Raw genomic sequence first — 19,981 nt, 5'->3', positions numbered from 1 at the left:
GTAACCAGTTTTACGATACCTTCTGTAGTTTTTAATATTATGAGGCTGTACCAAATGTATGGAAGCCGGAAACATTGAATTTTCGGATAGATCCAGTTTATTCTGTAACCTGTTATTGGTGCCGTTTGAAAGAGCTCATAAAGCACTTTCAGGATCAGGAACCAGTTTTTCGATATCTTGTATGGTTTAGAAATAATCGAGTGAGATCACTTATCGTTTCCACCCTGTATAGTTCCAAAATACTGAACTGTCCTATGCATGACATTGACAGTGGGGCGCCACCGTCAATACCGGAAAGCTGATTCCGATTTTTGCCATGTTGGAAACCACATAGTTGAACGATGGTAGCGCCCCCCTGTCATTGAGTTTGGTGGGACAGTTCAGCGTGGGTCATCATTCTATAAGTTGAAGTTCAAATGTCAATGTCATTTAGTTTCGCACAGTGATAAATTCCAGTGACATGCAATTTTTGTAATGGTAAATTATTTGTAAGAAACTGCAAACAAATGCAAATGTGCAGTCGATGTGTGGAATGCGACAACATTTACTCGGTAAGCGGCTTAATTTTCTTTTTATTTAACCCGAAAAATAATAATAAATGACCACATGCATAGCCTGTGTTGAGTTGTTATCAACATAAATACAGAAACAGACACAATTTCTGCACCGTTTTTTCTGATAACCGAATAGACTCCTTCATGCGCAAATTGCGCAAGTTCCACTTGAGCTCGGCTGGTTCTTATTATAAATAATTGTGTAATATATTTTTGCAGATAATTTCAATTATTGCGAGTGTTGTGGCTTAGAAACAATTAGGCAGTTAAGAATAAACAAGGCTCGGGCACTATCAAACCTTTTTCCTAAAAAGCAAAAAGCTGCTTCTGCTGCTTCACAAGATTTATTTGATGACTTTCAGGTAAGTTAATAGTGTAGGTCACTGAGTAAAGTAAAATAATAATAATAATAAATAAACTTTATTTATCTTTCACAGAGGTATAAATAAATATAGAGGTGGGAGGATATACCTACACCTACATACATTCACAATACTTATTATTATTTGAATATTTGTCTAAAAATAAAATATATTTCTCTTATTAAACTCAGCTCAGATGGAGCGCGACAACGGAGAAGTCGAGGATGTAGGTTCAATTCCTGCATGTGGTGTATTTTTTCATCACATCTTATTAAATTTGTTTAATAAGAGTAACACAATATAGCATTAAAAATTTAAATTAAATCTTTAAATTAAAGCTTTAAATTAGCTATTCATAAATATATTTCTCTTTTAAGGTTGATAACGAAGAGTTGACGCTAATCGAGGATTCATTGATGATTGATGATGCTTCTTCGGACAACAAGAAAAAACAGCTACTGTCAGTCAGCAGTGATGATGCTTCTTCGGACAACAAGGAAAAACAGCTGCTGTCAGTCAGCAGTGATTTTATTTCTTTAGAAGGAGAAGAGAAAGAACACATAGCAAATGGCGGGCAGACCCCCGAAAAAACGTAAATATTCAAGCAGGTTTAGTACAGAATATCAGCCCCCCAGGACTAACTATTTATATTTAGCACTTTCAAATAACACCATTCAAGTATCAGTACATTCAGTTGGTTCTATGATTTATGAATGTGTTCAATGTCAAGCACTTCATTTTTTAGGTGAAAAAATTAAAAATCATTTTAAAAATTGTTGTCATAATGGGAAGGTATACATAGACCCAGACAGTCTTAAAGCCAATTCCAGAAATATTATTATCATTTTTTGAACCAAACAGAACAGATGAAAGAGTTCGACAATATCTTTACACTGAAATTCCGACACATTTCAGATTTATCCATGGACAGTGGCAACCACGGAATATCTCAGTCAGCGGCTGATAAAGTAATTGCAAGAATGTATAATTATTCCTTTTCTGATCGGGAACGATATTATCTCCGGCTATTACTTCTTCACGTCAAAGGGTCGGCCCTTTGCTTCAGAGATGTTAGAACTTATTAATATGAAAATATTATTTACACATCATTTCGAGAAGCTGCTCAAGCAAGGGGGCTACTTTTTGACGATCAAGAATGGGAAAGATGTTTGGATGAAGCAATTGGTTTCAAACTTCCTCGGCACACCTGTTTGCGTTAATTTGCGTGTTTTGTGAAGTAACTGATCCTAATGCTCTTTGGGAAAAATTTGCATCACATTTTATCGAAAACTTTACAAGATCCCGCCCTGAAATATTATCCAAACAGTTGGCTTTACAAGAAATTGATGAAACATTAAAACTCCACGGAAAGAGACTAACAGATTTCGGACTTCCGGAGCCAGATATTGATGAAAATAGTATTTTCTTATCTGATCCCGTTTCTGACTATTAATAAGAGTTATTTACATAACCTATATTAACGATTGAATTTGATTGTTTTGTTAATTTGTCTTAGTTTATTTTGAATGTTGATTTAAAATAAAAATAATTTGTGTAAAAACATTTGCAGTTTTTATTTACCATATTTATTAAACACAACTAACGAAGCTATATGAATCTATATTTAATATTCTTTGAGAACCGATGACTATAGAAACATCTATCTACATTTTGCACCTAGAATTGTGTATTATGAGTCAAATTGCACCCGAGCGAAGCCGGGTTTTCATCTAGTTGATTTATAATCGGCGGAGATATTGCGTATAAAAAAGTTCATCCCCAATTTTCCACCCTTGGGGGTTGTTTTTTCTATTATTAAATTTAAATGGGACCACCCTTGAGGTATTACCTATACGCAGAAAAAAGATTTGTTCAAATCGGTTCATAATTGGCGGAGTTATCGCGTAACAAACATAGAAAAAAAAAAACATACGGGTCGAATTGAGAACCTCCTCCTTTTTTTGAAGTCGGTTGATAACAGTCCAATAACTCCCTTAAGGCGATTAGAGTCCTCAATGACCTTGGGCGTTTGACCTTCACGCCGCGAGCAACACCCGCGTACCCCGCACCAAAAACTCCGATTTGACACCGATCAAAAATACACGGGCATAGGTAGATACAGAATAGAAGCTCTTTCTTCATACATTACTGCCTATTATTTTAAACTTAAATTGATGAACCTTGATGTCGGTGTCATTTAACTCAGGCGTAAAGGTATTTAATAAAAATAACAAAATCCATGAACATTTTGTACGGGATAAAATTTTATTTTATTTTTCGTAAATTTTCTAATGCTTTTGTCGGTTCAGTCGTTCTCGAAATTTGAACAAACCCGACTTTCTTTTTCTTTCATAATTAAATAATAACAGTGCTACATCGAGTTGAAAATATGGCGCGATACGCCACGCTTGAGTAGAATTTTTACTCAAATGTGACGTCACGCGACATTTCAACTCAATATAATATTGTAATTATTCGATTATGGAAAAAAATAAAAAATATGAGTCTAATATTTTCTAATTATCTGTCTGACGGACTAAATAGAATTTCGATTTCATTACCCAGTCATCATCCCTATTGGAACGCATTAGTAGTATTGTCTATGGCCTAAAAAAGCAAATGTTTCTGCTTTTGTCTATCACTTATGAAGAATAAACTGAAAATGTATTTGTCTTTTTATTAGAAATCCTTCATCAATTGATTGAGTTCAAATTTCGGATAAACATGTAATTCGGGTGACAATGCAATATTGTGATGACATGGAGCTGATCTGATGGTAGAGCTGGAATGCCAGTGGCCCCATAGCAACTCCGGGAATAAACGATTCCATCGAGTTTAGGCTCGTTTGATTTGTATTTATTTATGTATTATATATACCTAAATAATTTCATTACAATTTTCTAAAAATGCACAAAAACTTAAAAATCTTGAAAACGGTGATATTTTTACTGGGGTCAAAATTGGACGTTAGAGACCATGGCGAGGCCTATCGATGGTTGAAGGGTTATCCATTGTTTTTGGGACACCCTGTATAAGCAAGTACCTAATGTTATGTAAGTAGGTACGCTACTTTGAAAATCATGAGTCTTCAATTCTCTAAGGGAAACTGCAGGGTCTGATGATGGAGCTGGAATGTGGCCATAGGAATAGGCTAGTTTCTTTAAAAAAGACTTTGGGTCCGTCAATTTTACATTATCAAAAAATATTGGACACAGGATATTTTTATTTTTCAATTAAACAAGTAATTACGAAGATAATGATGCGATGAAATTCCGCGTGACGACACAAATCGCCTCATTTTTAAGCATGCCTTGACGTCATGTGCCTCATCTTCTGAACTTTGGTGCGCTTCATCTCTTTAAATTTTCATAAGTTTAAAACAGTGAAAAATACATTTAGAGTTTTTTTTGGTAAGTTCACCGACGGACTTATTCAAACTCTTGCTACTTTCTTGCATTATCCACGAAACATCCCTATTCTTCGAAATTATTACGATCTACAAACGGAAAATCTCTGCTACTACGCCGCAGTAAATTCCCCATCATAAATAAAAAGATAATTTTGGTTTCATGGCATGCTCCTAAAATTCATCACCTTATAAGAGGATTTCAGTTTTTATCTGCGAAACTTTTTAATAATATAGGTACGTTTCATGGTTTGGTAATTTAGGGAAGTTTATTTGCACTTAACATGAAAAATATATTGGTATCAATGTACTTAGTACCTATGCACCTTCAGTGGCAACAACAAGGTCTACTGGGTACCTATAGTCTACTAAAGGCATGAAATAGATTAATTTCACTAAAAATTAAAACCAACTCCAAAACGAATCACCAAAAGGTAGGACACCGACACCGACTCCGAAAATGGCTAATTTTGTAATCAGTATCCAAATTTTTAATAAGCTCTATAGAACAATTCAATACCACTTTATCTTAATTTTTTTTAATGTGACAGGAGGCAAACGAGCAAACGGATCACCTGTTGGTAAATGATTACCGTCACCCATAGACACCCGCAGACCCAGGGGCGTTACAGGTGTTATTTTTAATTGTGGTATTTTCGCGAAGAAACATATTTAAAATCTAATTCTAATAAGTATGAAAAATATAAATTGTTTTCTTCACGTAAATCGATTAAGTTACAGATTCTGACTAGCTCCTAATTTGGATACTGATTGCAAAGGCCTAGTAAATAAATAACGTAATAATTTTTCTACTTGTATTTATCTAGTGCAGTTGTTTTGGAGTCAATTATAGTTTTTTTACACTAATAGATTCTATTCAGGTAGAAAATAGCGTCTGAGCGCGTCATAATTCAATTGTATTGTCTGACTGCACGTACTCTATGAACAATTCTGACATAAAATCTATTGTCGAACAAAAGCTGGGTTGCACCATCTTACTTCAACTTTGACAAGCGTCAAAAGTCTGTCTAACTCGTTACAAAAAACACCGGTTATCGCCAAAGCTACGGTCAAAGTTAGGTCACGTCAGGTGGTGCAACTTAGCCAAAGAAAAAATTCATTTTGATCGCTAATGTCAGTTTGCAGCGAGTGACACAACCTCCCCGTCTGAAGGCCAGCGGCCGACTACCGCCCGCACCCCGCGAAGGCCCCCTCAACAGCAAAACGTTCGGAATTTATCAAAAGTAAAATTTATGAATGAAAGTAATGTTCGATTGAAAAACGCAACGTGTCATTTAAAGATTATAGAATTCCCAATCTATTCGTGCAAAAATCTTTTAAATTAACTTAGCCGTTTTGGAGGAGTAGGGAATTTAAGTAAAAAATCGATGTCCCGTATTTATTTTTTTAATCCAAAACAAAGAGACATAGCGAAAATTCAAACGTCACAAATGTAGTCCTTGAACTGTTGTATAACATATATTTTTTTCAACTATTTCTGTCCAGCAGTAAAAGAGGAGTAGGCTTTACAAAATGCCCATTTGGCGCGGATTGAGGACACTAATCGCCTTAAGTGTGCTATGACTGGCAGTTTACCCTATCTAGTAATATTATCTGTATAAATAGGAACACTAGTTTTTCCCGCGGATTCGAGCGGATTTCGTGAAATAGCCGCTGTTGTGCTGTCATCTTTAATTTGCACTTATCCTCGAAAACAGATCCTACCTATGTACAGTCACAGAATGAAAAGGTTCGTCAGTTTTCAAATTGATTCCTTCAATGAATCGCGAGCACATATTACCTTTTGAAACTATGTTACAGAATAATCTCGAGTTAGAGAAAATAATCTTTAACTGTTCGTCAGTAAAGTTCAAAATTATTCAGATCAAAGTCGTTTGACGATTTATCTTGTCAAGAAGATTATTATGATTGATAACTAAAACCTTGTTGGTTCAACCTGCCATTATTATTTCTATTAAATAAAAAAAAAACTATTGTCAATTGGTCAATGTCATCATTGCATTGCACTGATGGGATAGAAAAATAAACAAGCAAAACCTTATTCGTTAGCAAACGTCATATTTATTTAAATGTTAGTAGCACTGTTTCTTGTACTGTTATGTTGGCAGGTTTGACTCTTACAGTACCTAGTGCAAGCGAAAACCGACACTAAGGTGACGAACCTTTTCATTCCGCGACTGTACCTACGAGTATACCTAGCCTACATGTACGAACGAAAGGGTCACTTAATTCAAATTTTTATCATTATTCCAGCTTTATTTTTCGCCCAAAACTTTCTTAATCAAAAGCTGTTTGCACGAAAACAAGGTATCTATTACCATAACCATTAAAAGGACAGTCGCGTGAAAATTAAAAATCATTAACCCGTTCGCTTCCCGCTAAAATATGCACGCGGTTTTAATCGAACCTCCGCGATATTTAAATTGAGACGTTAAGAACTAAAAGGATGCTAATGAGTTAGGTCTTAATTTCTGCATAAAAACGCCACTGGACGCGCGTGGGAGGTAATATTGTGTTTTAACCTGTTCCGATAAAAATCGGGGCTTGTGCGCCACAGACTGTATTTTATTTATAAGTGCTTACTTCACTGGCCACAGACTTAGGAATTTACAAGCTTTTAAATAAAATCTTGCCAGATTTTGGTAGTGCTACTGATAGAAAATTACAATCACAGGTTATCTTTCTTTATTCGGTCCTAGAATAAGGAGTAGGTATTAAAAAAAACACAAACAACAGCTAGCAAAAATAATAAATTGTTTACTTATTACTCTGTGTCTAGTTTTTTTGGTGGAGATGGTCAAGAAGCGAAGCGATTGCGATCTCGAATCTCTCTCAAATATTCCGAAGTTTTTTTAAATTTAATCCCTCGTCACTACAAAATAATTTATGATTGAGGATCTCGGGATTGAATCCTCTATGTACGACAAAAGCATTAAGACCAAAAGGTATTTGAGTATTTACCTTGTCTGTGTCGCGACTCGCGCGCAGTTTAAAATTCGTAATTATTCGAATGTCACTTGTTTACATTCGCGTGCGTTTTAATTAAGACGTTTCTCCGCACTCATTAAGGATTTGTTTGTTTTGTACATTTTAATGTTATCGGGGAGAAATCGGCTGTTCGTCTTTTATTTTATTGCTGCAATTTTATCCTTATTTTGTCCTTATCCGAAGCGGTGTCGCTGCGTCACATAGAAATATCTGTGGCAAACTCAAGATCGACGCGTCTTTGCGGTGCGCGCCGCAACGCATCGTGTATCATGTGCTTTGGCTCTTACGAATCCACCGCCTAAACTAATATTCGAGTTTTTATCCCTGTGTCATACGATTATGACTCACGTTTAATAAGTGCGATGACGAGATTGGTATTTTTATGATTTGTAATTATATTTTACAACACGGACTTCAACACAAGACTTTGTGGAAAAAGATTTTGAAACAGTGATAACATTTTTATTAAACAACTAATAGTGGGAGTAAAAGTGAAATCTAGAAAAAATGCTGTTCTTTTTTTGCAAATTATTTATTTATTTACACTTTTGCACATGCATATGTACAGTGGCGGACTTAATGCCAGGTGGCATTATCTGCCATTATAATGTAGAAATATTCTTATTAGTCACTTGATGAGAAAACCAAACAAATCTGCACTTTCTCAATTGTCAAAGACCCAGAAAGCAAGGAAATGTTGGACTTGCATATCTAACTATAAACAAAATTAGGTAATGAAGCAGAGAAATGATTAAATACCCCTAATAAATTACTAACAGACAATTAATTTCACTTACAAAACTGAACTAGAACAAACTGGTTTCGCCAACATAATATCCGTAAATCTTTCCTTCCTTAGGCACACCGCAATTAATAAGGTAAAACGCTCTCCTTTAAATGAAGATATACCCGTTAAGCCTTTAAGCACAGAATAAGTAATAGTACAGGTACAGAAGGATTACTCCGCAAGACGATTTAAATAAATGCGAGTCTTGCTACGACGCGATACAGTGGAATTCAGCTCGCACAGCACCGTAGTGCGACAAAACTTGTAGGTGAATAAAATTGTAGGTACGTATACCTACAATTTTATTCACCTACAAGTTTTGTCTCTTTCTATCGCGTGCCTCTGAACTCTTCTTACGCTGTTAGGGTTGCTGTCTAGTGAAAAAATAATTAATCTACTTATTTGTAATGAAGTACGATGTAGGTAAGTATGTAGGTATGTCGATATTCAGAAATGTCGGAGTAACGTCATGTCGAAGTAAAGTTTGTCGGAGTTTACTTAGGTAGCCAAGTATGCATTCATTATGGAAAATCTTGGGAGAGGCCTTTGTCCAGCAGTGGACGTCATTTGGCTGTAACGAACGAACGCATTCTGAGCAGTAGTAATAGTAGGTTAGGTTCCTAAACTATCCTAAGAATTATTGATTACCTACATGGCCAACATACCTTTCAGCATCTTTGTGAAGCGAAAAAAAAAGATAAATCCGGTAGATTTCTTTTCGAATTTAAACACCCGAACGCCGCACAATATTTCTTTCTCTTTATGTCCATTTTTAAATAATACTTCGATCATAGAATTATAATCATACTACAACGCACGCCAGCGTCCTAACGGGCGCGCGCGTGACACTCGACTGTTATAATACCCGCCGGCGGGGCGCTTCGCTGTAGGTAATTATCGGATGTACCGCGCGGAGTGAGCCAGGCCTGCTTTAAGGAAGCTAACGTACAATTAATTAGGGCCGGTCCAGATAGCCACTCGCTATTAATCAGAAGGCGATCGATTGGCGATAGCGACTATCGGTCTCTCATTACGCTCGAACGGACACCCTGTATCGAGGAATATCTTAATCCGAGTTTAAAAAGGTATGGCAAAATGTAGAGATAGGTACTCGTGTGTACAGCAAGGTATGAAAACACTGCGGCATATTGTAGCAATATGAAATAAAATGTAGCTTACGCCTGAATTCACAAACGATGCTTGCTTAAGGCTGGGTTGCACCATCTTACTTTAACTTTGACAAACGTCAAAAATCTGTCAAACTCCATACAAAAAACACCGGATAACGTCATAGTTACGATCAAAGTTGGGTAGTGCAACTCAGCCTAAGTGAAGGAGCAAATCGAACGCACAGCGTTGAATAGAGCTCTGTGATTGGTTCGTGTGTCACCCTGTGCGCGCGCACTGTGAGACCTCATAGTAATGTTTGTGAATATGGACGTTAGTTATCAGGTCGTTTAGGCCCTACTGTAAAGGCTATATTTTTTATTTAATTACCAGACTTTTCCACTTATTTGGCATGGCTTTGGCTCCACACACTGGTCAGACACACTCGTATAAGTACATAAAATTCTAATTTTGTCAAGTCAAGCTGCAATTGTTTTTTTGTGGCAAAAAAAATAATCTGCAGCTTGACTCATAATTTCATTTATTGACAAAATAAAAAAATCGGAGCTTTAGATCCCTAATGGATGGCTATGATTCCTCACTCATACTTTATTCGTGACAGAAAGTAGCAATTTAAACATATTATTTATGTAGAGATGTTACATGATACACCGAAAAGCCGAATTTACACATCATTATTACTTATTATTTTCTATCGAGATATCAAGTAGAGTTCGATCATCGGAAACTTATAACGATTATAAAATTAATTGTTTCGTAACTCGATAACGTATCGAAAGCGTTATTACATCAAAAACAACACCTCGGGCTTAGCTCGCTCCAGTGAATGCTTATCTGGCGATCGTATACAGGGTGTTCGAAAACTCGGTCTAAGTTTTCAGTCTCAGTAAAATGAATGACGTGTTATAAGTCTCCTAAACTGATTAGATAATGGTAAGGAGACAGTCCGTTTATTAAGTGACAGCAAAAAAAAATATTTTACGCTCTACATAAAATTAAAATAAATATGCCCCATACTGTTTAAATACAAAGTGTCATTTTAATAAGTTCCTTGTTACAAGTACACTGAACCGCTGGGAATAGCTGGGAAGCTATGACATTAAACGGGAAGGCGCTACTTTCAATGCTGGGTTGTTAGTTTTTGATTTTTGCCACTTGACGTTTCAAAATCTTTAGACTATACTCACAGCTCACAGCTGCTACTTACTGTTTTCAGAGCTGTAATTTTGGTGATTGTATCAAAAAAGAGTTGATGCTTGTGATAATTCTTTAAAAAATTATAACTAAAAGGCAAGCAAGTAAAGCGTTTAGTATAATAAACTCGAAATAAAAATGTAGTAAATGAAATTGAAATACTCTTTTTTAAGCTTCTTTTAAAACTTCCCTCGTAAACAGTACACTGTAAGTTAAAATTAAATAAGTTATGAACTCTCTACATCATAACTCGCGCCTTTAAATGCACTGTTTAACAACTTTTCACTGCTGACTTTACATTCTCTAATAACTAGTCAAAACACTAATTAGTTTTGAGCACTTAAACTTGCATACAATGGAAAACATTTCACATTCTATTAGAATCCATTTCATTGTCGGCACTTAAATATACCTCTTAAATTATGTTATAAGTAAAAAAAAACATTTTAAGTAGGTACATTTTACCCATGATTCGACTGCCTCTATTAAACGGATCTTCTTCAGTCATCATCATCATCATTTCATCCTCAAGACGTCCACTGCTGAACTAGGCCTCCTCCAATGATTTCCAGATATACCGGATGGTAGCGGCCTGCATCCAACACCTTCTTGCTGTCTTTTTCAGGTCGTCTGTCTACCTTAAACTGTGCTTGCTGGTACAATATGGCCTTCACTTTAGAATCTTGCTACCCCATCGGCCGTCAGATTGCTATCTTGAACTCATTTATAAATTTTAGACGTAAGAAATTACTTTTATAAACACAGTTACAAAACCAAACACCCTGTATATCCCTAACAACATATAATATGGAACAGTAACCGATTGTGCGATAAAGAGATATAACCGATATTCAGGGCTCACCACGTGATTTATATCTTTATTGTGTAAGGAATATAAGCTTCGTGTAAAATAAAAGATAGAGCCAAACCGGTTGGCGGGCGGTAGGCGGTCGGTAGCTGTTTGGGACTTGTTTCACTCGGATTCTGTATCCTACTCAGATAAAACTCATTTATTTTTGCAGGTTGGCTTTTAAAAAGCGCTTTTACAAATCCTAGTACCCTACCACTGCTTTGGGACAATAAATGGGTCAGAAGAAGGAGCGCAAGAAATTAGTCATATTAGAATAAAAGGTTCAAAACTACATTAAATATAATCATAGCCTGTGTCATGTGACGTCCTAACAAAAACCTCAATAAAGCCTGCAAAAGAACAAAGTTTTTCAATGTTTCAGTTTCACTACCTTACTCGTAAAAGCTCAAACTTCAAACGCATTTGAATTTTAGCAATTTGTCCAATTTTATTACATTTACTTCAATTTTGTCTTGAGTATTGTTACCCAACTAAGTATCTACAGACGTATGTGTACTGAATGATTTGCAAGAATTTAGCTTTCTTGTTCATACTCTGGACTATAATGTCAGTTGCAAAATCGCCTTTAATATAACTACATAAAATGCCACAGTATTAATTACCATCCGTACACCGTTCATGTAGCATTCTTATCGTTTCTGTCTAAATAGTTAGTAGGCATTTTTACCAGCGTTCCAGTGTGACATGGCCTTACAACAAAATGAAATAAAATTTAGATTTTCTAACGCTCAAAGTATTAAGCTATTTTGATTATAGCCTAGAGTGTTTGTGAAATGAAGGTATTAGAAGTTGCAAGTTAATAACTGTATTTATTTAAAAGATACGAGACAACCTTGTGTTTTTGCTTTGAGATTTTGCATGGAAGTTAAGAAATAAATGAAATTGTCAGTAATAAAACTCTAAGAAAAGGTACCTGCCTATACACTGGTAGGTAGGTAGACACTAGGTTTGCCTCCTACTAGGTGGAACGACGATCTAGTAAAGATTGCGAGAAGCACCTGGATCGTTTCATCAAATAAATGACGTCCACTGCTGATCAAGCCTTCTCCCAAGGATTTCTGGGCTGCCCGCCCGTATCCAGGGCCCCGATTACGCTAATTTTTAACGTCTCCAATACAGAAACGCTTCTTCGATTTATCCGATTCTGCGATACGAATTGGCAATCCGTATCGAAATCGAAGAAGCGCGTCTGTATTGGAGACGTTAGAAATTAGCGTAATTGGGGCCCAGGTTCTTCCCGCTATGCGCTACCTACACCAGATTATGGTCCACCTAGCTAGTGAGAGTCCTGCCCACAACGTCTTCCGGCTCATGGTCACCACTCTAACTGACAATAGTGACTGAGTCACACGCTGATTCTTCTCATCACTGGCCCATATTACTGTCCCGAAGCAGTGGTAGGGCTGGAACGTGTTAAGAGTGCTCTTTGGGGGCGTATTTTCTAATAATACAGGCCAAGAGCTTCCTCGTTGTAGATAAAAAACAAAACAATTTTAATTTGACTCGAGAACTTTTCTACCCCAGAACTTTTCTCTCTATTCAGACAATTATGTACTGTATGGTGTTTAGTGTTTTAAAATGATATCTAAATAATATAAAAGGAGAAACTGACTGACTGACATATCAACGCACAGCCTAAACGGCTAAACGTAGGCACTTGAAATTTGGAAAGGACGTAGCTTAGGTACCGTAGAGGTGCACTAAGAAAGGAATTCCCAAAATTCCCACGGGAACGGGAATTGGCGGGAAAATCCTTTTGTATGAAAAATCTAATCCGCTTAAGTTAGACGCTTCAAATTTGGCATGCAGGTACCTTAGTACCCAAAGAGCGATGGGGCGTGCTATGCTCGGAGTTTCCCTGCGTGATCGAATCAGAAATGAGGAGATCCGTAGGAGAACCAGAGTGACTGACATAGCCCGCAGAATCGCTAAAATCAAGTGGCAGTGGGCGGGGCACATAGCTCGAAGAGCTGATGGCCGCTGGGGCAGGAAAGCTCTTGAGTGGCGACCACGAGCTGGAAGACGTAGCGTGGGCAGGCCTCCCACTAGGTGGACCGACGATCTGGTGAAGGTCGCGGGAAGTACCTGGATGCAAGCGGCGCAGGACCGGTCTTTGTGGAAATCCTTGGGGGAGGCCTTTGTCCAGCAGTGGACGTCTTTCGGCTGAAACGACGACCTTAGTAAACTTAAAGCTTAGTTACAAAAGGATATTGCAAAATTCGTACGGGAACGGGAGTTAGCGGGAAAAAACATTTGTATGAAAAAATGTATAGATGAAGGGGGTAAAACGGGCACACGCGTACGAAGTCGCGGGCGGCCGCTAGTTAAGTATAAGTAAAAAACGTTACGTTTGAAACCGCTGGCAACAACTAGTTTTCCAATAAACTCACTACGCGTCCTTTCATTACCCACATTTTTCAAATACCCTTCGCTGAAGTTTGATTGAAAATTGTTTCGTGGATTGTTTTGTTCACCTTTCGAACCCGTTGACAAAACATGGCGTTTATTTGTGTGTGACTGTATTGTGAGTTAGGGTTCCGTAACCAAGGGTTCCAATCGATTTTATTGATATGCCTCCGCTATCCCTTTGTCTGTCTTTCTGTGGGATATTGAAAAAAAATGACAGTTTACTTCAAAATCGGTTTATAGAGTTTCAAAAAGATAATTTCTTCAGCCTATAATTTAGTCACAGAAGACATTATTATTGTTTAAAATTATCCATTTGCCAACCTGTCTTATACCTACATCTGAAAATAATGTAAAAATTAAATAACCGTTATATGCGGTACCCTACGTAGGTATACATTTAAATGATCGATGATGAAAACTATTGATCTATTTCTACATTGATCGATGCCTTATTAGTACGTTTAGTAGTAAGTTTTGTTTCTCCGATGTAAAGACTCACTGAAAACTACAAGTAACTTACTGAGCGATGCTTATTTCGTCGAATGTAGAATCTACATTTAATGTACTTTTAAATTGTATTCATTGGTTGTATTGTATTCTAAATGTGTTCAGAGCGAATTAGAGCCTATACAGGGTGGAAACGATAAGTGATCTCACTCGATTATTTCTAAACTATACAAGATATCTAAAAACTAATTACTGGTCCTAAAAGTGCTTCACGAGCTCTATCTAACGGTACCAATAATAAGTTATAAAAAAAACTGGATCTATCCGAAAATTCAATGTTTTCAGCTTCCATACATTTAGTACTGCCACAATCATGCAATTATGTCTTGATGATATTATAGCAAGTACTTACCTACCTAAAGCTTAAAACCAAAGTTTTCCATCTATCTATCTATCTATGTCAGCCTTTGGGTTCGCCTTCGAACATAGGCCTCCTCTTCAACCCTCCACCGATTTCTGTCCCTGGCCACACGCATCCAGTTCACTCCAGCCTGCTGCCGGATATCGTCTGTCCATCGTTTAGGCGGTCTTCCCCTGCCGCAGGTGTTGTTGCGGGGTCTCCACTCCAGGGTCTTTCTGGCCCAGCGATCCTGGTTCATCCGTGCAATGTGCTCTGCCCATCTCCATTTACGGCTCTCAATCTCTTCCACCACGTCGCTGATCCTCGTCATTTCTTTGATCCACTCGTTCCTTTTGTGATCTTGTAGGGAAACGCCAAGCATCTGTCGAGTCGCACAACGAGCAATGTTTTCCATAAATAATTTTAAATCAGAATGCAATTTACGAGTTAACTAATTTTAATTGTTTATTATTTAAAATAAAAAAATAACACTTCTAATATATTGTGTGGCTGGCATAGTGGCATACATTTAGTATGGAGGCTGAAAACATTGAATTTTCGGATAGATCCAGTTAATTCTGTAACCTATTACTGACATCGTTTGAAAGAGCTCGTAAAGCACTTTCAGGATCAATAATCAGATTTTCGATATCTTGTATAGTTTAGAAATAATCGAGTGAGATCACTTGACGTTTCCACCCTGTATATTAATTTGAGGTGACTTATTGATACTAATAATATGAAATGCCATCTGTTCCAGAACCCAATAGATATCTAAATTATTCCCAACTTATCCAATACTGTGACCAGTTCAATATAACCCAATCCAAAACTTTTATTTACCTCCTAAATTAAAAGGGAGCTGCCATTCGTGACAATTTGAGACTACTAACACAATAGAAATGTAATACAGTAAGATTTTTTTGCAAAATTAGCCAGTGTGGACTGGTGGAGACTGGTGTCAATCTAGATTCGCAATCGCTACTCATGGGGCGAATTGACATCATCCTTGGAGGAGGCCGTTGTCCAGCAGTGGACGTCATTTGACTGAAACTATATTATACTTAAAATATGAATTTTATTATTTAGACCAATCACTGGACATAATCTCATAGAAGCCACGATATAAAACGGTGAAAGGGTCGGACTGGCCGAACTCGAGATCCGAGGATCGCGGATTCGAATCCCACCGCCGCTCGACTATTGTGGTGAGCCCACTCGTAACACAAGCATATTTAGCTTACCACGAGGTGCTAACAGGTGTATTAGTAATTTGTGCAAAAAAATCTAGTTTTGAACGTTTTAAACCTAGTCTACTGTATTTATGTCCATTGTGGAGCCACTTCCCAGCTGAACGTCCCACTTAAATCGGTCGGTTAATACCGCCGACCCTTCGTAGCCTGCAGGACTGTCCGAATTGGCATCTTTGGACACAATTTTGTTGTCACATAAAGGTTTGGTCACTATGGCTATTCCATTGACAGTTAAAATTGTAATTAAAATATTTTGTTATAGTTCGCGCTTCGGCATAGTGTTTATCGTTCCTGTGTAAGAAGTGTACATTAAAAAAATCGTTCTTTAAATTTTAAGGTTGAGAGCCCTTTGCGCTAACGTATTGTCCGGTGAAGCTGAAAAAGTAGCTTGTGGCTTTTGTCAGTCAGAAAAAAAGGTAATTTTAATGGTTGACTGAATTTCTTATAGCGTTGGACGCCCATCTGCTTTCGATGGACCGATGATTTTTAGATGACGCAGTGAAAGTAGGAGATCCTGCTGTATGACGTCTTTTACATCCAAAAGTGGAAAATCATCATAACATAAAGATCATTTATCAACATCATTTCAGCCATAGAACGTTCACTTTTGAACATAGGCCTCCCCTAATGATTCACATACTGACCGGTTGGTAGCGGCCTGCATCTAGCGCGTTCCTGCTACTTTTATGAAATCGTTGGTCCACCTTGTGGATGGACGTCCCATAGATACTTAGGTACCTACAATTATTAAATCTTAAACTCAAAAGTGTGCATTTAGCCTTACGGACCGACTCGGACCGCGCGATCCTGGGCCTATTCAAATAGCTCCAGCTATAAGTACAAGTTGAACGTAACTTTATTTATTTATGGCTCATGTCGACAATTTTATTAATTTCGGACTCCCATTGTACTCGGAAGGGCATATTTGTGGATAGAGAATATTCATATTTTGGCGGATTATTAACATTTAGTAATGTATGTGTTACGGTTAATGTGATAAATTGAAAATTATTAATAATAACCGGTTATTATGAATAATTACCGACAGTCGCGGTAAAAGTGATAAATTAATCACATTTAACAGTGATTATTTAATAATTCAACCTTAGTACTAACAAATTTCATAAAAGAGAACAACATCTTGTGTACATGCTCCTGTACAGCCAAACTTTTGAACGTTTTGATATCATATATTAATATAATTTGGCATAATAAGTTTGGAATGTTTTTTTGCATAATATTACTTTTCCATGATGCCTATAACATAATGTTTTGATTTAAAGTGAAAAATAGGTTAAGGTGCGGAGGGGGTGGCCCTTGGGCCACCCCTAAGCCGCCTATTTAGTTTTATACACACATAAATGACCTCATATTAATCACATTTACCAAATCATGCGGTAATTATTCATAATAACCAGCGATTATTCATAATTTTCACATTTATCACTTTGACCGTAACATATGAACAAACGAAATAGCTGAATAGTTTAAAATCTTCAGTTGTATTGTATTAGGAGCGATATACTAGTACAACAAAAAAGTAGTTATGAAAGAAATGATTCATCATCATCATCATCATTTCAGCCACAGGATGACAGGACGTCCACTGCTGAACATAGGCCTCCCCCAATGACTTTCACATCGCACGGTTAGTAGCGGCCTGAAAGAAATTATTGCAATAATGTTTTGTGCTGTTGATATAAATTTTGTGATACCAATTTTTAGTTCGTAATCAAATATCGTTTATTAGCAAGTACTTAGGCTCCTAAAGACCACTTTTACAGGTCCCAACCCCTACCACCGTTTCGGGACAGTAATATGGGCCAGTGCTGAGAAGAAGCAGCGCAAGAAACTCACACCCGTATTCACTTACAAACGATGCTTGCTTAAGTGAAGCAACAGAATTGCGATGCCCAAAGTAATACAAAACGATTGTTGAAAATAATAATATGAATGCTATTTCTATCTTTTCTAAATAGGATATTTATGACCTTGGACAGTTTCACTTCACACGACACCATCTAGTCAGCCTCAATAAAACAATTACCTTTCTCTTACTAGAAAATTACAAATCGTCGTGTTTAATTCCTTAATAACATTTAAGACTAAAAAGACGTAAGCGCAAATATTTCATTTCCCCTCAGGATTATATTTGGCTGTTGAACTCGTTTTTGTCACCGGCTGCTCGGGCTCAAAAATAATAAAAACAAGAACAAAACGTCGCGAACGCCCACCACCTTCAGTTTCGTATTCTTGGGGTCCAAATTTATTATTTTCGACAATCCGCGCGACTTGGAGTTGCGAAAAATCTAAAATGGATGTGTTGTTTGTTCTTAGTCGGACATTGAACAGAACATTCTGATGCTACGAACCCAACTACTAATAATAATTATAATGTACGCACACAGCTCATCCAAAACCCTGAGACCCTTGAGCATTGAGGAATCCAGAGTTCTAAAGTGCTGAAACTAGTAGTGTGCGCAGGTCTTCCACTAGGTGGACCGACAATCTGGTGAAGGTCGCAGAAGTACCGAATATGCGGGCAGCGCGGTACCGTTCATTATAGAAATCCTTAGGAAGGCCTTTGACCAACAGTGGGCGTGATCGGCTGAATCCTAACGAATTTCGAACTAAGAAAGAAAGCGTCGACATTTGGATTTTATTTTCTAATATTTATTTTATATAGTAAATTTTATGTAGGTAAATAACATTGCTTATTTCGGGACTAGGTGGCGCAAAATAAAATGTCACCTAATCATAAAGGGATAATTTTAAAAATATTCCCAAACAAGCTCGTTACCGCATCCAAAATTACCACCTCACCCGAGCTCGTGTCTCGAAATCGTTTTAAAATCATTCATCATCCAGCCGGATGATCATCCTACCGAGATTTATTCGTGTTTCGCGAACACCATTGTGGTGGTCTTAATGGCCTGATTCTGCTGAATCACGGTTACATAACAGTGTATGACCGAGGGTGCATAGTTAGTAGGCACGAATTTATGAGATGTCTTCAAAATAGACGATGTATCTACTAAGAAACTTTCAGTAACTTTTTTAACATGGGGTTTGTATGCAGCAAAAGGAAAGTACTTATTCGCAAACACATTCTGATGTTACGTGAGACACAAGTGGAACGTGGTACAACAGAGAATCCAAGTGACGATCACCTAGCCCAGTTGTTTGTATATCGGGTTAGTATGTCAGATGCCACGGGTTTGATTCCTGAATAGTGTGCACAGAGTACTGTTGTAGCGGAAATACTGAGCAAATACGACAGTTTTCGAATTTCACAAAGTTCCTATATACTATATTCCTATATAAGTATCCTACTGATGAAAGTCAATATTTCTAGGTAGGGATGGTATCAGGAAGGCGCTGGATGCAGGCTGCTACCAACCGGTCAATATAGAAATCATTGGGGGAATCCTATGTTCAGCATTGGACGTCCTGTGGCTGAAATGACGATGATAATTATATGATTTTGAATGTAATTAATTATGCTCGCGGATTCGCTCATGTGGGTTTTGGTCTGCCACCAAAAAAGAATCGAAAGAACACCAGTTTTCTACGTTGTGAAAGTAATTCCAGAGATTCGTTCCTATAAAAAAAACTCATGAACACAAATGAAATAACCAATTTTAATTCAAAATATCTAATTGTCTATTTTATTATTCTCAAACTTTCCGCGAAGCTGTGAACGCACCAAAGCCCTCACAGTAAAGTAATTCCCACACAAAACACAACAAATCTCTTAAACCAGAACAACAATAACATGCTCGCGAAATGTACGTATAATTAAATAATCTGAGACTTAAGCCCAGAACTCCCAGAACAGTACTGGAAACACCGAATGGGCAGTACAATGGTGTATTTACATTACAAGTGGCATCTTCCGTATAAGGCCTCCTTAAGGTCTTCTTAAGGCAGTATAATGTGGAAACCTTTTGTTAGGAACAGGGATGTAAAACGGTAATGCCGGAATCGACAGGACTGGAAAAAGTTATTAAGATATACCTAATGGTCAAAAAAGTAACTAATATTTAATTTTTTTAATGTGTGTTTGTCTAAATAATAAAATAAAATCACACCACTCTTTTTAAATTGAGATGGTGAACGGTGATTCTGTTCATAATTTTATATTATTCATGGTGGTGCTAC

At 37.1% G+C, this 19,981-nt stretch overlaps 1 protein-coding gene across 1 annotated transcript; it reads left to right on the top strand.

Annotated features, from left to right (window-relative positions):
- Window positions 1-406: 406 nt before the first annotated feature.
- Window positions 407-1,959, top strand: LOC135080362 (uncharacterized). The gene is made up of 4 exons (XM_063975010.1): window positions 407-551; window positions 774-916; window positions 1,294-1,508; window positions 1,832-1,959. The coding sequence occupies exons 1-4, from the start codon at window positions 524-526 to the stop codon at window positions 1,878-1,880; spliced, it is 435 nt and encodes a 144-aa protein (XP_063831080.1). The 5' UTR covers window positions 407-523; the 3' UTR covers window positions 1,881-1,959.
- The last annotated feature ends 18,022 nt before the right edge of the window (window positions 1,960-19,981 follow it).

Source organism: Ostrinia nubilalis, chromosome 18 (genome assembly GCF_963855985.1).
Source record: "Ostrinia nubilalis chromosome 18, ilOstNubi1.1, whole genome shotgun sequence".
NCBI lineage: Eukaryota > Metazoa > Arthropoda > Insecta > Lepidoptera > Crambidae > Ostrinia > Ostrinia nubilalis.
The sequence above is the reverse complement of the archived record's forward strand: the minus strand, read 5'-3'. Positions and strand labels throughout refer to the sequence as shown.

Coding starts and splice junctions, on each gene's coding strand:
- LOC135080362 (XM_063975010.1), top strand. CDS start 524: ATGTGTGGAATGCGACAACATTTACTCG. Junction 552..773: donor AATGCGACAACATTTACTCG/GTAAGCGGCTTA, acceptor ATATTTTTGCAG/ATAATTTCAATTATTGCGAG. Junction 1,509..1,831: donor GGGCAGACCCCCGAAAAAAC/GTAAATATTCAA, acceptor GACACATTTCAG/ATTTATCCATGGACAGTGGC.